Source organism: Notolabrus celidotus, unplaced genomic scaffold (assembly GCF_009762535.1).
Source record: "Notolabrus celidotus isolate fNotCel1 unplaced genomic scaffold, fNotCel1.pri scaffold_162_arrow_ctg1, whole genome shotgun sequence".
Classification (NCBI taxonomy): Eukaryota; Metazoa; Chordata; class Actinopteri; order Labriformes; family Labridae; genus Notolabrus; species Notolabrus celidotus.
The window spans coordinates 47501-63749 of NW_023260031.1; the positions used below are offsets into that span (position 1 = coordinate 47501).

Consider the following 16249-nt stretch of genomic DNA (forward strand, 5'->3'; position numbering starts at 1 on the left):
TTAGGGTTAGGGTTAGGATTAGGGTTAGGGTTAGGATTAGGGTTAGGGTTAGGATTAGGATTAGGGTTAGGGTTAGGGTTAGGGTTAGGATTAGGGTTAGGGTTAGGGTTAGGATTAGGGTTAGGGTTAGGATTAGGGTTAGGGTTAGGGTTACGGTTAGGATTAGGGTTAGGGTTAGGGTTAGGGTTAGGATTAGGGTTAGGGTTAGGATTAGGGTTAGGGTTAGGATTAGGGTTAGGATTAGGGTTAGGGTTAGGGTTAGGATTAGGGTTAGGGTTAGGGTTAGGGTTAGGGTTAGGATTAGGATTAGGGTTAGGGTTAGGATTAGGGTTAGGGTTAGGGTTAGGGTTAGGATTAGGGTTAGGGTTAGGGTTAGGGTTAGGATTAGGGTTAGGGTTAGGGTTAGGACTAGGGTTAGGGTTAGGGTTAGGATTAGGGTTAGGGTTAGGGTTAGGATTAGGGTTAGGGTTAGGGTTAGGGTTAGGATTAGGGTTAGGGTTAGGATTAGGATTAGGGTTAGGGTTAGGGTTAGGATTAGGGTTAGGGTTAGGGTTAGGGTTAGGGTTAGGGTTAGGATTAGGGTTAGGATTAGGGTTAGGATTAGGGTTAGGGTTAGGGTTAGGATTAGGGTCAGGGTTAGGGTTAGGGTTAGGACTAGGGTTAGGGTTAGGGTTAGGGTTAGGGTTAGGACTAGGGTTAGGGTTAGGGTTAGGGTTAGGGTTAGGACTAGGGTTAGGGTTAGGGTTAGGATTAGGGTTAGGGTTAGGGTTAGGGTTAGGATTAGGGTTAGGGTTAGGGTTAGGGTTAGGGTTAGGACTAGGGTTAGGGTTAGGGTTAGGGTTAGGGTTAGGGTTAGGACTAGGGTTAGGGTTAGGGTTAGGGTTAGGGTTAGGGTTAGGACTAGGGTTAGGATTAGGGTTAGGATTAGGATTAGGGTTAGGGTTAGGGTTAGGATTAGGGTTAGGGTTAGGATTAGGGTTAGGGTTAGGGTTAGGGTTAGGGTTAGGACTAGGGTTAGGGTTAGGGTTAGGGTTAGGGTTAGGATTAGGGTTAGGATTAGGATTAGGGTTAGGGTTAGGATTAGGGTTAGGGTTAGGATTAGGGTTAGGGTTAGGGTTAGGGTTAGGATTAGGGTTAGGGTTAGGGTTAGGGTTAGGATTAGGGTTAGGGTTAGGATTAGGATTAGGGTTAGGGTTAGGGTTAGGACTAGGGTTAGGGTTAGGGTTAGGATTAGGGTTAGGGTTAGGGTCAGGGTTAGGGTTAGGATTAGGGTTAGGACTAGGGTTAGGGTTTGGGTTAGGATTAGGGTTAGGGTTAGGGTTAGGGTTAGGGTTAGGACTAGGGTTAGGGTTAGGGTTAGGATTAGATTTAGGGTTAGGGTTAGGGTTAGAACCAGAACCAAACTCATGCAAACAGAACCAGAACCGAACCAGAACCGAGCCGGAACCGAACCGGAACCGAACCGGAACCGAACCGGAACTGAACCGAAACCGAACCAACCAGAACCGAACCGGAACCGAACCGGAACCGAGCCGGAACCGAGCCGGAACCGAACCGGAACCGAACCGAACCGGAACCGAACCGAAACCGAACCAACCAGAGCCGAACCAGAACCGAACCAGAACCGAACCAGAACCGAACCAGAACCGAACCAAACAGAACCAGAATCAAACAGAACCAGAACCGAACCAGAACCGAACCAGAACAGAACCAGAACAGAACCAGAACAGAACCAGAACAGAACCAGAACAGAACCGAACCAGAACCGAACCAAACAGGACCAGAACCAAACTGGACATTATTAATGTCCTCAGCTTGGATGGTCTGATCCGGTTTCTCCTCTCAGTGAGTATTTGCCCGGTCTTTGAGAAGAACTCTAACCCTAACCCTCTCTGAAGGAACAGATGAAGCCACGATACACAGCCTCCCCTCCATCACCTGGATCCTATATCCTCACACGTGATTGGCCGCATGGCCGCCATGCTGACCAATCAAAACAAAGTTCTGCTGTGAGCAGAGCTGGGGCTGAGCACTGAGAGAGCTAAGCAGGGACAGGAACTAACTGGGAGCCGGCTCTCTCTGGATGTGAGCCGGCTCTTCTGATCCACTATAAAGCATCGACTCTCAGAGCCACAGCTTTTGATCATGACATCACTAATGTGTTTAATCTGTGTTACAATCATGAGGGGGTCCTTGGACTATCTTCTCACCTGTAAGGGGTCCCTGACTCCAAACAGTTTGAGAACCCCTGTCCTAAACAACCACTCATCATTTAACTGAACAATAATCATGCCATGCAGCAATCAACAAAAATCAACAATTTAACCAACTAACTGACCGATCATAAAACAGAACATCAACCAATCAACCAATCAACAGTTAGATATAGATTACATTAAGCGTATAAACTGGCCGCCTCTGTTCTGTACCTGTTCTGGAAGTCCTGCAGCTCAGTGTTGATCTTCTCAATGTTAAGCTCCGCCCACAGGATGTCTTGGTATCCAGTCACGCTGACGATGACGGAGTTATACAGAGAGTAGAGTTTGGACAGCAGAGAGAGCTCCCTCTTGATCCTCTGCAGCTCCGGGTACTCTGAAAGAACGGGAGGAAGGTCAGGGAGGAGAGGAGGAGGAGGAGAAGGACACCCAAGGCCAATGTGGAAGTTCAAAAACTGCAGTTCCTTGAGCGTCCACTAGAGTCTGTCTCCTGCAGTGAGACACCAAGCTGCTGTGATGAAAAACACTACCTACCGTTAACAGGCAGTCCGAACAGCTCCTCCCCTCCGCTGTAGGTGGTGTAATTCCTCCACAGCTGATCGAACTCAGCCTGGAAACTCTGCAGCCGCTCGCTGGCTTCAGCTGGAGCCACGCCCTCCATCCCAGGACCCCTGAAACACACCGCTGTGAGCTTTTTATCACACAGACTACATTCTGTTTGACCCTGATGCGTACCTGTGGTTATATTCACTGCAGAAGCTCTGAACGCGGATCTGAAAGCTCTGCACTGCCGACAGCAGGTCTGCCTTCATGCTGGGCTGGATCCTCACAAGAGTGTTCTGGTTCTGATCCACCTGAGAGCACAACTTCCACAATCAGCTCTCAGCATACCTGCATATTCATCGTTCTGAGTCTTGACTGTTTGAATTAAACAGACGAGAGACTGAAAGCAGTAAAATGGGACCATGCTTCCTCCGCCTCACCAGCATGTTCAGGTTTTTCCAGGCGTACGTCAGGCTGTCCACGCGCTCAGCGTTACCGTCACTGAAGAGCAGCTCGTGTTTGTTGAGCAGAGCGAAGGATTCCTCCACCGGACTGATGGTGGCATCGACCCGAACTTCCTCCTCCCGAATCTCAAACAGCAAACACACAGGAGGTGAGACAGGGGATGACTTAGTGAAGAAAGTAAGACTTAGAGCAGCAACACATGAGCAGAAGTACTCTTGGTTTTAGTAGTAGAAGAACCCTGTAAAATTCAGCCAATCAGAGGCTGGCTGACCTCTCGGAGTGCCGCCATGGCTCCTCTGACATCCTCCAGGTCTGTGATTGGACGCTGCAGTCGCTTCATCAGTGTGTCCAAAAATGAGAAGATGTCGTCCATGGCGGCGGATGCCCGGCGGTGGAGCGCGGAGCCAAAGGCTCGTTTCCACAGCCGACACTCCTGAGTGAGCGCCAGTTTCAGCTGGTCGGTGTCAAAGAGAACTGAACCCAGCGTAAAACACGCGGGGAGCTCCGAAATCTGCACCTCCAACTTCTGCAAGGACAGCAAGGTGACACAGGAGAGCACTCAACATCAGTATTTCAACACCAGATCTAAAGAGAGCTCTTCTGCGCTTGAAAGGGGAGGGATTAAAGCTGCAGTTCCTCCAGTGTCCACTAGAGTGTGTCTCCTGCAGTTCCTCCAGTGTCCACTAGAGTGTGTCTCCTGCAGTTCCTCCAGAGTCCACTACAGTGTGTCTCCTGCAGTTCCTCCAGTGTCCACTAGAGTGTGTCTCCTGCAGTTCCTCCAGTGTCCACTAGAGTGTGTCTCCTGCAGTGAGTCAGTCCCCATAGAGCCCCATGTTAAATGTTACAGCAGAAATAACCATGTTTACAGCCTGGTACAAAAACAGTTTGGGTCTCTATAGCTCATTTCTGTCGTCATGACGACTGTACGGCTGAATTTATAAACAGCTCACCTGTTTACAGCAGGTTATTACCCGGCTGGGTTCAATACTGAATTCTGATTGGCTGAAACCCCATAACAATAGAAATAAACACCAGGGACAACCTGATCACACACGACATATCAAATCAATCTGCAGAGAGGAGGAGAGGACGGAACAGATCAAAGCAGAATAGAATGGAACGGATCAAAGCAGAATAGAATGGAACAGATCAAAGCAGAATAGAATGGGACAGATCAAAGCAGAACAGAATGGAACAGATCAAAGCAGAATAGAATGGGACAGATCAAAGCAGAATAGAATGGAACAGATCAAAGCAGAATAGAAAGGGACAGATCAAAGCAGAATAGAATGGAACAGATCAAAGCAGAATAGAATGGAACAGATCAAAGCAGAATAGAATGGAACAGATCAAAGCAGAATAGAATGGAACAGATCAAAGCAGAATAGAATGGGACAGATCAAAGGAGGAAAATTGGGACAGATCAAAGCAGAATAGAATGGAATGGAAGGGAACAAAGCAGAATAGAACGGGACAGATCAAAGCAGAACAGAATGGAATGGAACAGATCTGTAGAACTATACGGCTAAATGTATATGAAACTCACCTGTTTACAGTAGGTTAAGGGTTAAAGGGCCTCTTTGAGTGACCGGTTTGGAGGTGTTTGTGGTTTTTGAGACTTTTGGAGATTACCTCATGTAAATATCAGATGAATAATCTGTCTGTCTGTGCGCTTTATTGGACTCACAGACCGTCCAAAAAGGCTGACACACAGTTTTTGTACTCAATTGAATTCAAGCTTTATTATATTGGTGTTTTTTTGCACTCTATAGCAGGTATGCTATCAGTACTGGGTAGCCAAGCCCTGACTCCTCCCCTCCCTCCCGCTCTCTGTGACTCTAAATGGGACCATCATGCTGCAGATTAAGACCATAAACTACACGAAACACAATACGAGTGTGTCAGTGATCGACTCACAGAGTAGAAGGAGATCTGAGAGCTGAACTCAGTGAGTGAGGGGTCAGACTGCAGGAAGGCCTGAACCTGCTCCTCTGGGTCCTAAAAGCACACATAGATGTTAGTGCAACAACAATATCAGACACACACACACACACACACACACACACACACACACACATACATACACACTCAGACGCACACTGACCTGGTTCCACACATACATACACACTCAGACACACACTGACCTGGTTCCACACATACATACACACTCAGACACACACTGACCTGGTTCCACACATACATACACACTCAGACACACACTGACCTGGTTCCACAGAGCAGAGAAGTGGGAGAGTTGATTCAGAGTGTCTGCAGCCTGAGCTCTCAGAGACGACACAATGGAGCCGAGCTGCATCACACACCTGCTCCAAACATGATCAACGTGATGGACTCAGTTCAGATATAAGTGTGTTTCATATTCATGTTTTTAAATATCTTAAATCAAACTATCTTTGATTGTTGGACTGACTTGGTGATGTCTTTGTGTTCGCCCAGCTGTCGCTCCAGAGTCCTCAGCACAGGCGGCTTCACTGGGACGTCGTCTCCGGCGTCCCGGACTGCCGCCTGTTCCACCTGGCAGAGGAAGTAATACTGGCACGTGATTGGCCGGCTGTGAGCAGGTGCTAAATATGAAGCAGGTGAGGGATGTGTGTGTGTGTGTACCTGCTGCTGTTTGTACTGCAGGTGAGCAAAAGTCCACAGAGGGATGTCTTTAGCCACCGTCAACACAACACTCACCAGCTTGTTCACTGTGCTCTGAAACACACACACACACGCACACGCACACACACACACACACACACACACACACACACACACACACACACACAGTTTGTGGTCTAAGTACCGACTAATCAGGTGTCTGCAGGAGAAACAGTCAGTATGGAGAGCAACAGCAGGAGGAACACAGTCCAGCGTGATGGTGGCACTAATCTGCTTGATGCTGTGTCACTAAAGACAATCAGCGTTTAGATTTCCTGACTTCCCTGAACGCAGCATCAGAAATGATGGATCCCACCTCCATTCAACAAACAAACATTGTAGACGTAGTTTTCTTCTCCTCTTGAGGACAGACCTGACAAAGCTTTTTACTTTCAGCTACAACTAACCTGTAATTACAGATTCTGATTCAGAGACATGTTGGATCTGGATCTCAGGGTCTGGGTTCTAGTCTGAGAAGGGTTCTGGTCTCTGTCTGTAGTCTGAGTAGTATCCACCAATCAGGTGTCAGCAGGAGAAACAGTCTGTATGGAGAGCAACAGCAGGTGTTCTAGAATTCTGACATCATCAAAGACAGAATTCTAGAGTTCTGTCTTTGATGATGTCAGAGTTCTGTCTTTGATGATGTCAGAATTCTGTCTTTGATGATGTCAGAGTTCTGTCTTTGATGATGTCAGAATTCTGTCTTTGATGATGTCAGAGTTCTGTCTTTGATGATGTCAGAGTTCTGTCTTTGATGATGTCAGAGTTCTGAGAACAAATGGAACATTCCGTGAAGAAGGTCAGAGCTAAAAAAACATCAGTTTCTGTTTCAGGTTCATACCGCTGAAGGAAGCCAGAGGGAAGCCTCTGAGGAACTGTTTACAGTGAAGCTGAGACTCTGTAGAAACAGATGGACGGGCTCCTCTGGGGGATGTGATGAAAAACAGAGGAGTGTTTCTCTTGTAGATATTCTAAAGTTGCTGATTGGACTTTAAACAGTGCAGCACATGAAAAAGGAAGTCTCGTCTGGAAGTCATTTATGGCCAACAGCTGGGTCGATAAGTCTACCCTCACTCCCAGAGGCTTATATAATCGTGAGGAGGTAGCTGATTGGTTCCAAGCTTCATTAAAATGTTGTGAAAACACAAACACCCGTAGAGGAGTAGAAGCAGTCATCCAGTCAAAGAGGTAACAGGTGAATCTACAGGTACCTGGATGTCGTCCAGGCTCGGTCTGAGGACGATGTTGGGGATGGCGAGCTGCATGGAGGCTTTAAAGAGAGGAGGTGGAGCTGATTGGCTGCTGCTGGAGGAAGAGGAGGAGGAGGAGGAAGGCTGGAATTTCTGGACTTGAAGTCTCCTCCTCAGGGCGTCCAGAGAGGATTTGGTGGCTGTGAGGAAAAAAAGGACCAATCAGTGAACTCGGAGGTGAGTAATGACTGTGACAGGTTGGGCTTCAATTTGAAGGACAGATGGTTCTGGACCAGTTTCAACCCCATTGATCTAAGAGTACGAGAGATCAGGAAGGAAGAGGGGTGCCTGGGAAGAGAGGGAAGGAGACGTTGTAGGAGAGGAGGCTGACCTTTGACCAGGGCTTCGGTATTGCGGTGACAGATCTGACCAATCAGGTTGTAGAAGCGACAAGGAAGACACGACTGACAGCGAGTCTTCTGTTTGGAGTCTGGATGGAGGCACTGGAAAGATCCCTGACGGAGGAAGACATGGAGGAAGAGGAGCAAGAAGAGGGAGACAAGGTAAGAGGAAGACATCTAATCTAAAGATGAAGAAGACAAAAAGGAAGATGAAGACGAGGAAGCGCAGTACTCTCTGTTTGTTGTCTTACCTCAACATTCAGCGTCTCTGTCGTCTTCATCTTCCCCTTCAGCTCATGGATCAGCTCAAAGACGTACCTCTCCACCTGCTGACTCTGCCTGAGTCCAAACACAAACAACACCACTGAGTAATGACATTTATCAGGTCACAGGTGGAGGAAGGGTGGATGAAACTGTCTTTTCTATCGAGCCCAGGCGGCTACGAGATTCGTAAACGTCGCCTCTGCATCTAACCTTTCTATGAGGAAGTGACTGAGAGAAGCATGCATGTAAATATGATTAACCAGCTCAGGGTGGCAGCAGCAGCTTGCACTGAGCCGTCTGTCTGCAGCAGGAGGTCCTGAGGCGAGACAGGCGAGTCTTCAGGCAGGACCAGCAGACAGCAGGACGACATGGCCTCCAGCAGCCGACCGATCCGACACTCCAACAGGTCTGAGGTGACTTTGGACACCTGATCCAGATCCTTTAGAGCCACATACACCCCCTGTATGACTGAGGAGGGCACAGAGTGGACCCAGGTTACTATTCATGAGGATCTGAGAGATATGCACTTTAATTAATCTCTGGATGCTCACAGGAGTCCGTATTCAGAGCGGTCCAGGACAATGTGGTGAGTCCAGGAGAGAGACATGCCTCCACCCGGCCGATGAAGGGCTGCATCAGAGGGAGGAGGGACGGCGGTATCTTGGAAACCACAGAGCTGTAGTCCTGGAGCAAGTCCAGCAGCCTGGACCAGCAGGGGGAGAGTCAAAGCAGAACGCATGGTCAAGAAGGATAAAGAGAACAGCTTCCACAAGAGAGTCCACACAAAGCTTTCAAAGACGGTCCCCGATTGGTCCAAGAGAAGATGACATGAACATGCAAACAAAACCATGAAGGGGGGCGGGGCAGATGCTCTCACTTCTTGTACAGAGTTTTGATCTGTGCTTCTCTGGAGCTCATTTTTATGACGACCTTTGGGACAGGATGACCAAGTTTGGTCATCCAGCGGGCCTCCTGCAGCACCTCCAGCACCCCGGGGTCCAGGTTCACAAAGACCTGCTGAGAATGCAGACAGGTCCTCACGTTATCATACGAACACCTCCAGGCATGTGATGGTGAACATCTCCACAGATCTGCAGTCATATAAAATCGGCCATGTTGTTCCAAAGGTGTAACCCATATCAGAGAGGCTTTCCATAATCCCAGATTTGAGTTTTTCTGTTCAGGATCAGGTAATCCAGCTCACTTTTGTCCTGGTATTCCAAAATAAAACTGAACTGGATCAACCTGAACCAGCCAGAGACTTTTAAAGATACCAAATCTAGATTATCCATGCCCTAAAATGGGACACGTACTACATACTTTGTCCACAGGGGGAGCCAAATCCCCTCAAACTGAAATACCTTGAATGTTTGAGATTCATCTGGAAGCTTTGAGCTTTGTGGCTTTAATCTGATCCGTTTACAACCACCAGACTCTGGAACACAGCAGCGTGGCTCACCTTGCTGTTCTCATGTCGGACCAGCAGGGCGGTGCTCAGGCGGTGCGGTGCGCCCTCTGCAGCCTGACTCCACCCCTGCAGGTGGAGCAGCTCATACTGCAGCAACGCCACGGCCAACTTGTTGTAGCTCCGGATCACTTTGGTCATCTCGGGTCCCTGGTGGAGAGAAACAGTGAGGTCATATTGATCGGCAGTAATGATGAGTGATTGGTAAAGTCAAGGTTCGTACTTTGAGGATGTCAAGCTTCTTCTTCAGGATCAACATGGGAGCTTCAATCTTCCTGAAAAGCTGACGACACCACAGGATCCTGCCCGCTACCTGAGAGAAGACACAAAGGACATCTCTTATTGGCTCAGTAATCAATGGATAGGCTGGATTAGTCAAGAACCTGACGTAATCCTGAATCTTTCCTAGCTGAGGCATTAAGACTGGATAAGGAGAGGGCCGAGGACTGAGCCTTGGGGAACACCAAGAATCACGTAAAGGTTAAAGTTGAGCTGCTAAGAGCCACAGAGAGTCAGTCAGACAGACGGACAGACGGAGGTGTATTCATACCGGGGGCAGGTTGCGTCCCAGAGGTGGACTCTCCCTCTGTCTCTGGTAGGTCTTCCTCAGCACCTCCAGCTCTTTGCTGTAGCGCTGAAGCAGCAGCAGGTAGTGCTTCTTCAGGTCCAGAGCAGCGGTGGGACCGGACTCAAACACGGCCAGCAGCTCCAGCATCCGCTCCGTCTGAAACACGAACAGCTGATGTGACTGCTTACCTCCACATGTGTCTGTGAAGGTTCTCAGTCATCCAGGTCATGGTAATCCAAAGCTTGATCCAAAAACTGGACTTGATTTGATTATTGAAGACGTGTCACCTCTCCTCCGAAAGGCTTCTTCACTTCTGACCAGACCAGACCTCTAACAGTTGTTAGTGTATTCAGGTAGTCACAATGGGTCGTAAGTATGGTCTTTAGACCAGTTCCTGAGAGTCGTTCAGGTCTTGGACTGTCTGTGGGTCGTTAGACTAACAACTTTCAGGAGTTACCACTGTCAGAAGGACATGAACGACTGTCAGGAACTAGACCAACGACTGTCAGGAACTAGACTAACAACTGTCAGGAACTAGACTAACAACTGTCAGGAACTAGACTAACAACTGTCAGGAACTAGACTAACAACTGCCAGGAACTAGACTAACGACTGCCAGGAACTAGACTAACAACTGCCAGGAACTAGACTAACAACTGCCAGGAACTAGACTAACAACTGCCAGGAACTAGACTAACAACTGCCAGGAACTAGACTAACAACTGCCAGGAACTAGACTAACAACTGCCAGGAACTAGACTAACAACTGCCAGGAACTAGACTAACAACTGCCAGGAACTAGACTAGCAACTGCCAGGAACTAGACTAACGACTGCCAGGAACTAGACTAACGACTGCCAGGAACTAGACTAACAACTGTCAGGAACCAGACTAACGACTGTCAGGAACTAGACTAACAACTGTCAGGAACCAGACTAACGACTGCCAGGAACTAGACTAACAACTGCCAGGAACTAGACTAACGACTGCCAGGAACTAGACTAACGACTGCCAGGAACTAGACTAACTACTGCCAGGAACTAGACTAACAACTGCCAGGAACTAGACTAACGACTGCCAGGAACTAGACTAACGACTGCCAGGAACTAGACTAACAACTGCCAGGAACTAGACTAACCACTGTCAGGAACTAGACTAACGACTGTCAGGAACCAGACTAACGACTGCCAGGAACTAGACTAACAACTGTCAGGAACCAGACTAACGACTGCCAGGAACTAGACTAACGACTGCCAGGAACTAGACTAACGACTGCCAGGAACTAGACTAACAACTGCCAGGAACTAGACTAACAACTGCCAGGAACTAGACTAACGACTGTCAGGAACTAGACTAACAACTGTCAGGAACTAGACTAACAACTGCCAGGAACCAGACTAACGACTGTCAGGAACTAGACTAACAACTGTCAGGAACCAGACTAACGACTGCCAGGAACTAGACTAACGACTGCCAGGAACTAGACTAACAACTGTCAGGAACCAGACTAACGACTGTCAGGAACTAGACTAACAACTGTCAGGAACCAGACTAACGACTGCCAGGAACTAGACTAACGACTGCCAGGAACTAGACTAACAACTGTCAGGAACTAGACTAACGACTAGACTAACGACTGTCAGGAACTAGACTAACGACTAGACTAACGACTGCCAGGAACTAGACTAACGACTGCCAGGAACTAGACTAACAACTGTCAGGAACTAGACTAACGACTAGACTAACGACTGTCAGGAACTAGACTAACAACTGTCAGGAACCAGACTAACGACTGTCAGGAACTAGACTAACAACTAGACTAACGACTGTCAGGAACTAGACTAACGACTAGACTAACGACTGTCAGGAACTAGAAAAAGAACTACCGGGTACTCAGCTAACGACTGCCAGGAACTATGTGAACAACCCAGGAACTAGGCTGCGACTGTCAGGAACTATGGGAACGACTGTCATGAACTAAGCTAATGACTGCCAGGAACTAGACTAACGACCCTACTTATGACCGATTGTGAATACCTGAACACACCCATGAATATATTTTCTGGCTCCTCCCCGGTCTGGTCAGAACTGAAGAAGCCTTTCGGAGGAGAGGTGAAAGGTCTTCAATAATCAAACCAAGTCCAGTTGCCTTCTTGGATCAAGCTTAGATTACCTCCACATGTTTCAGACAGGATTAAGTTTGTGGTGAACTCACCGTGAGAGGCTGTTGGAACCAAAAGTCCAGCAGAGACTGGAGCGACTCATACAAACCCTGAACCTGGAGCTGGAAGTCCGTGTAGTCGCTTTCAAACTGGAACACAAACAAGCTGTATTCACAGAGGACCTGCTCGCCAAACCTTTAACCCTTTCACGTCATGAAAAGAGACTTCTGTTTAAATCATACACAGCACTTCATATAATAAACATAAACTCACCTCCAGCTTGCGGTGATCCAGGATGTCATAGGTCCTGGACTTTGTCGTGGAGACAATGGTCTTGTAGCGAGTGTAAATCTTGTCAACGCCCTCCACCTGGACAAAACCATCTTTCTGTTAGGTCCACGATGTGAAGAGGTTCACTCACATCATGTGTGCCCCACTAACTCAAACCAACCTTCATGTTCTGCAGAGCTGCCAGGCTCTCCAGCGTGGACGCCATGTCAGCGATCTTCTCCAGACGCCGGCAGAACGCGTCAAACTTCCCAAAGATGTAGTTCTCACTGAAAGAAGGAAAAGAATCACGGAGGTTTAAAAAGGTTTAAATTCAGTGTTTACAGATGACTGGATGTATTTTGTTTAAAGGGTTTTCATTTGCTGAGTTCACTTGACTTGGACAGTTTGGTGTGTGGAGCTGCTCACGTTACCTGAAGTCAAACTGTCTGTTATCAGGGTTTTCTCTCAGCTTGTCTCTGACGGCATGGAAGCTCCTCTGATACTCCACATTCAGCTTACAGCAGTCTGAGACACGCTGCAGGAGCACGGGCCTGCAACACACACACACACACAGTCTGAGTATTGACCAATCAGGTGTCAGGAACAAACAGTCTGTATGGAGAGCAAAAGCAGGAGGGACACAGTCCAGAGTAATCTGAGGAGGATTTCTTTCTTACATGAAGAGCAGAGCAATCTGTTCTGGATCAGACATTTACACCGAGACACAAATCTAAACCCTTCAACATCTAATCAGAAATCTGGGCCAGTTCTCAGTACCTGCTGTGGTCCCAGATCCGGGTCACACCCTGAGACAGGTAGCTCCTGCAGGTGGTGATCATCTGGTTGGTGATCTTGAGCAGCAGGGAGGTCATCCTCTCAGAGGTGTTGTAGTGCTGGGACACAGTGTGGATCATCCTGATGCTGGTCATCAGACCGGGGATGTGCTCCAGGATGCTGGTCTGTCAGAACCAGAGAGGAGGAGGGGGTTTGGAGATTCAACACCCATTCAAGACCAAGTCTTTACCTGAGGCTCATGAGTGAAATATACATCACTTCTTTCAGACTGTCAGGAGGTAAGCTCACCACTATCAGGAACTAGGCCTGATAGTCAGGAACTAGGCTAAAGACTGTCAGGAACTAGGCTAAAGACTGTCATGAACTAGGCTAAAGACTGTCATGAACTAGGCTAAAGACTGTCAGGAACTAGGCTAAAGACTGTCAGATCCTAGGATAAAGACTGTCAGATCCTAGGCTAAAGACTGTCAGATCCTAGGCTAAAGACTGTCAGATCCTAGGCTAAAGACTGTCAGGAACTAGGCTAAAGACTGTCAGATCCTAGGATAAAGACTGTCAGATCCTAGGCTAAAGACTGTCAGATCCTAGGATAAAGACTGTCAGATCCTAGGCTAAAGACTGTCAGATCCTAGGCTAAAGACTGTCAGATCCTAGGATAAAGACTGTCAGATCCTAGGCTAAAGACTGTCAGATCCTAGGCTAAAGACTGTCAGATCCTAGGCTAAAGACTGTCAGGACCTAGGCTAAAGACTGTCAGATCCTAGGCTAAAGACTGTCAGATCCTAGGCTAAAGACTGTCGATCCTAGGCTAAAGACTGTCAGATCCTAGGATAAAGACTGTCAGATCCTAGGCTAAAGACTGTCAGATCCTAGGATAAAGACTGTCAGATCCTAGGCTAAAGACTGTCAGGAACTAGGATAAAGACTGTCAGATCCTAGGCTAAAGACTGTCAGATCCTAGGCTAAAGACTGTCAGATCCTAGGCTAAAGACTGTCAGATCCTAGGCTAAAGACTGTCAGGACCTAGGCTAAAGACTGTCAGATCCTAGGCTAAAGACTGTCAGATCCTAGGCTAAAGACTGTCAGATCCTAGGCTAAAGACTGTCAGATCCTAGGCTAAAGACTGTCAGATCCTAGGATAAAGACTGTCAGATCCTAGGCTAAAGACTGTCAGATCCTAGGCTAAAGACTGTCAGATCCTAGGCTAAAGACTGTCAGATCCTTGGATAAAGACTGTCAGATCCTAGGCTAAAGACTGTCAGATCCTAGGCTAAAGACTGTCAGATCCTAGGATAAAGACTGTCAGATCCTAGGCTAAAGACTGTCAGATCCTAGGCTAAAGACTGTCAGATCCTAGGCTAAAGACTGTCAGGACCTAGGCTAAAGACTGTCAGATCCTAGGCTAAAGACTGTCAGATCCTAGGCTAAAGACTGTCAGATCCTAGGCTAAAGACTGTCAGATCCTAGGCTAAAGACTGTCAGATCCTAGGCTAAAGACTGTCAGGACCTAGGCTAAAGACTGTCAGATCCTAGGCTAAAGACTGTCAGATCCTAGGCTAAAGACTGTCAGATCCTAGGCTAAAGACTGTCAGATCCTAGGCTAAAGACTGTCAGATCCTAGGCTAAAGACTGTCAGATCCTAGGCTAAAGACTGTCAGGAACTAGGCTAAAGACTGTCAGATCCTAGGATAAAGACTGTCAGATCCTAGGCTAAAGACTGTCAGATCCTAGGCTAAAGACTGTCAGATCCTAGGCTAAAGACTGTCAGATCCTAGGATAAAGACTGTCAGATCCTAGGCTAAAGACTGTCAGATCCTAGGCTAAAGACTGTCAGATCCTAGGCTAAAGACTGTCAGATCCTTGGATAAAGACTGTCAGATCCTAGGCTAAAGACTGTCAGATCCTAGGCTAAAGACTGTCAGATCCTAGGCTAAAGACTGTCAGATCCTAGGATAAAGACTGTCAGATCCTAGGCTAAAGACTGTCAGATCCTAGGCTTAAGACTGTCAGATCCTAGGATAAAGACTGTCAGATCCTAGGCTAAAGACTGTCAGGACCTAGGCTAAAGACTGTCAGATCCTAGGCTAAAGACTGTCAGATCCTAGGCTAAAGACTGTCAGATCCTAGGATAAAGACTGTCAGGACCTAGGCTAAAGACTGTCAGATCCTAGGATAAAGACTGTCAGATCCTAGGCTAAAGACTGTCAGGACCTAGGCTAAAGACTGTCAGATCCTAGGCTAAAGACTGTCAGATACTAGGCTAAAGACTGTCAGATCCTAGGCTAAAGACTGTCAGATCCTAGGCTAAAGACTGTCAGGAACTAGGCTAAAGACTGCCGGGAACTAGGTTAAGGTCTGCCAGGAACTAGGTTAAGGTCTGCCAGGAACTAGGCTAAAGACTGCCAGGAACTAGGCTAAAGACTGCCAGGAACTAGGTTAAGGTCTGCCAGGAACTAGGCTAAAGACTGCCAGGAACTAGGTTAAGGTCTGCCAGGAAGGTTCTGAAAGACTTTGAGGAACTATGCTAACGATGGTCAGGAGCTAGGCTAATAGAGCCCCATGTTAAAATGTTATAAACATGTTTGAAGAAACCAAACCAGGAACAGAGAAACACGGGGCACTAAGAGTTTTTGATATAGTCCATTACTCATTCAGGTTTTGGGTGTTCAGGTTCACAGAGCAAAGTGTCGTTGGTTTGAATCCAGAGACTTTATAAAGACAAGAGGAGTCTCTTCTCACCAGAGTGCATTTCCCCAGAGGTCCAAAGAACTTGTCCAGAGTGTAGAGATACTTCACGTTGTCTTTGGCCTCGTTGGCGACCACGGTGATGTCGGCGTCCTTACAACACGAATCAATCAGACGAGATGTTAGAAACACAAACTTGACTTTATTGAGAGGTTTGAACGCGAGCCACTTAACCAGCTGACCAGTTCTCTCCAGGATCTCAGGATTCGAGACTTGGTGACCTGCAGAACTCCCAGAGTCCTTTTCACGAGAGGACGCTTCACCTCCTCTATCAGACTGAGACACACAAGACATGGATCCATTTAAACATGATCACAAACTGAAGTTTCTTTCTGTTGGTTTCCTTTTAGAGGAGCTCAACCTTTCTGGAGTCCCTGAGCTCCCTTGTCCCGTAGATTCCTCTGGATCTGGGCTGCTGTTTCTTTCTTTCTGTCTTTCTTTCTTTCTTTCTTTACTTTCTTTCTTCTTCTTTCTTCTTTTCTTTCCTTTCTTTCTTTCCTTCTT

General features: G+C 47.5%; 1 protein-coding gene across 1 annotated transcript in view; it reads right to left on the bottom strand.

Moving 5' to 3' along the window:
* The window catches only part of dnah5l (dynein, axonemal, heavy chain 5 like), a 47762-nt gene extending 31673 nt beyond the window's left edge, over window positions 1–16089 (bottom strand). Inside the window, exons 1-25 of the mRNA XM_034678523.1 lie at window positions 15928–16089; window positions 15647–15838; window positions 12983–13164; window positions 12637–12756; window positions 12387–12492; window positions 12209–12304; window positions 11989–12084; window positions 9756–9929; window positions 9429–9518; window positions 9200–9355; window positions 8618–8757; window positions 8292–8443; window positions 8001–8208; window positions 7728–7815; window positions 7467–7590; window positions 7097–7155; window positions 5847–5861; window positions 5653–5756; window positions 5449–5545; window positions 5142–5222; window positions 3496–3750; window positions 3200–3349; window positions 2952–3070; window positions 2751–2887; window positions 2430–2592 (exon numbers count right to left, since the gene is read on the bottom strand). Of these exons, the coding sequence (XP_034534414.1) occupies window positions 2430–2592; window positions 2751–2887; window positions 2952–3070; window positions 3200–3349; window positions 3496–3750; window positions 5142–5222; window positions 5449–5545; window positions 5653–5756; window positions 5847–5861; window positions 7097–7155; window positions 7467–7590; window positions 7728–7815; window positions 8001–8208; window positions 8292–8443; window positions 8618–8757; window positions 9200–9355; window positions 9429–9518; window positions 9756–9929; window positions 11989–12084; window positions 12209–12304; window positions 12387–12492; window positions 12637–12756; window positions 12983–13164; window positions 15647–15838; window positions 15928–16047 (3224 nt within the window). The 5' untranslated portion in view covers window positions 16048–16089. The remainder of the gene's footprint in view (window positions 1–2429; window positions 2593–2750; window positions 2888–2951; window positions 3071–3199; window positions 3350–3495; window positions 3751–5141; window positions 5223–5448; window positions 5546–5652; window positions 5757–5846; window positions 5862–7096; window positions 7156–7466; window positions 7591–7727; window positions 7816–8000; window positions 8209–8291; window positions 8444–8617; window positions 8758–9199; window positions 9356–9428; window positions 9519–9755; window positions 9930–11988; window positions 12085–12208; window positions 12305–12386; window positions 12493–12636; window positions 12757–12982; window positions 13165–15646; window positions 15839–15927) is intronic.
* Between the last annotated feature and the right edge of the window lie 160 nt (window positions 16090–16249).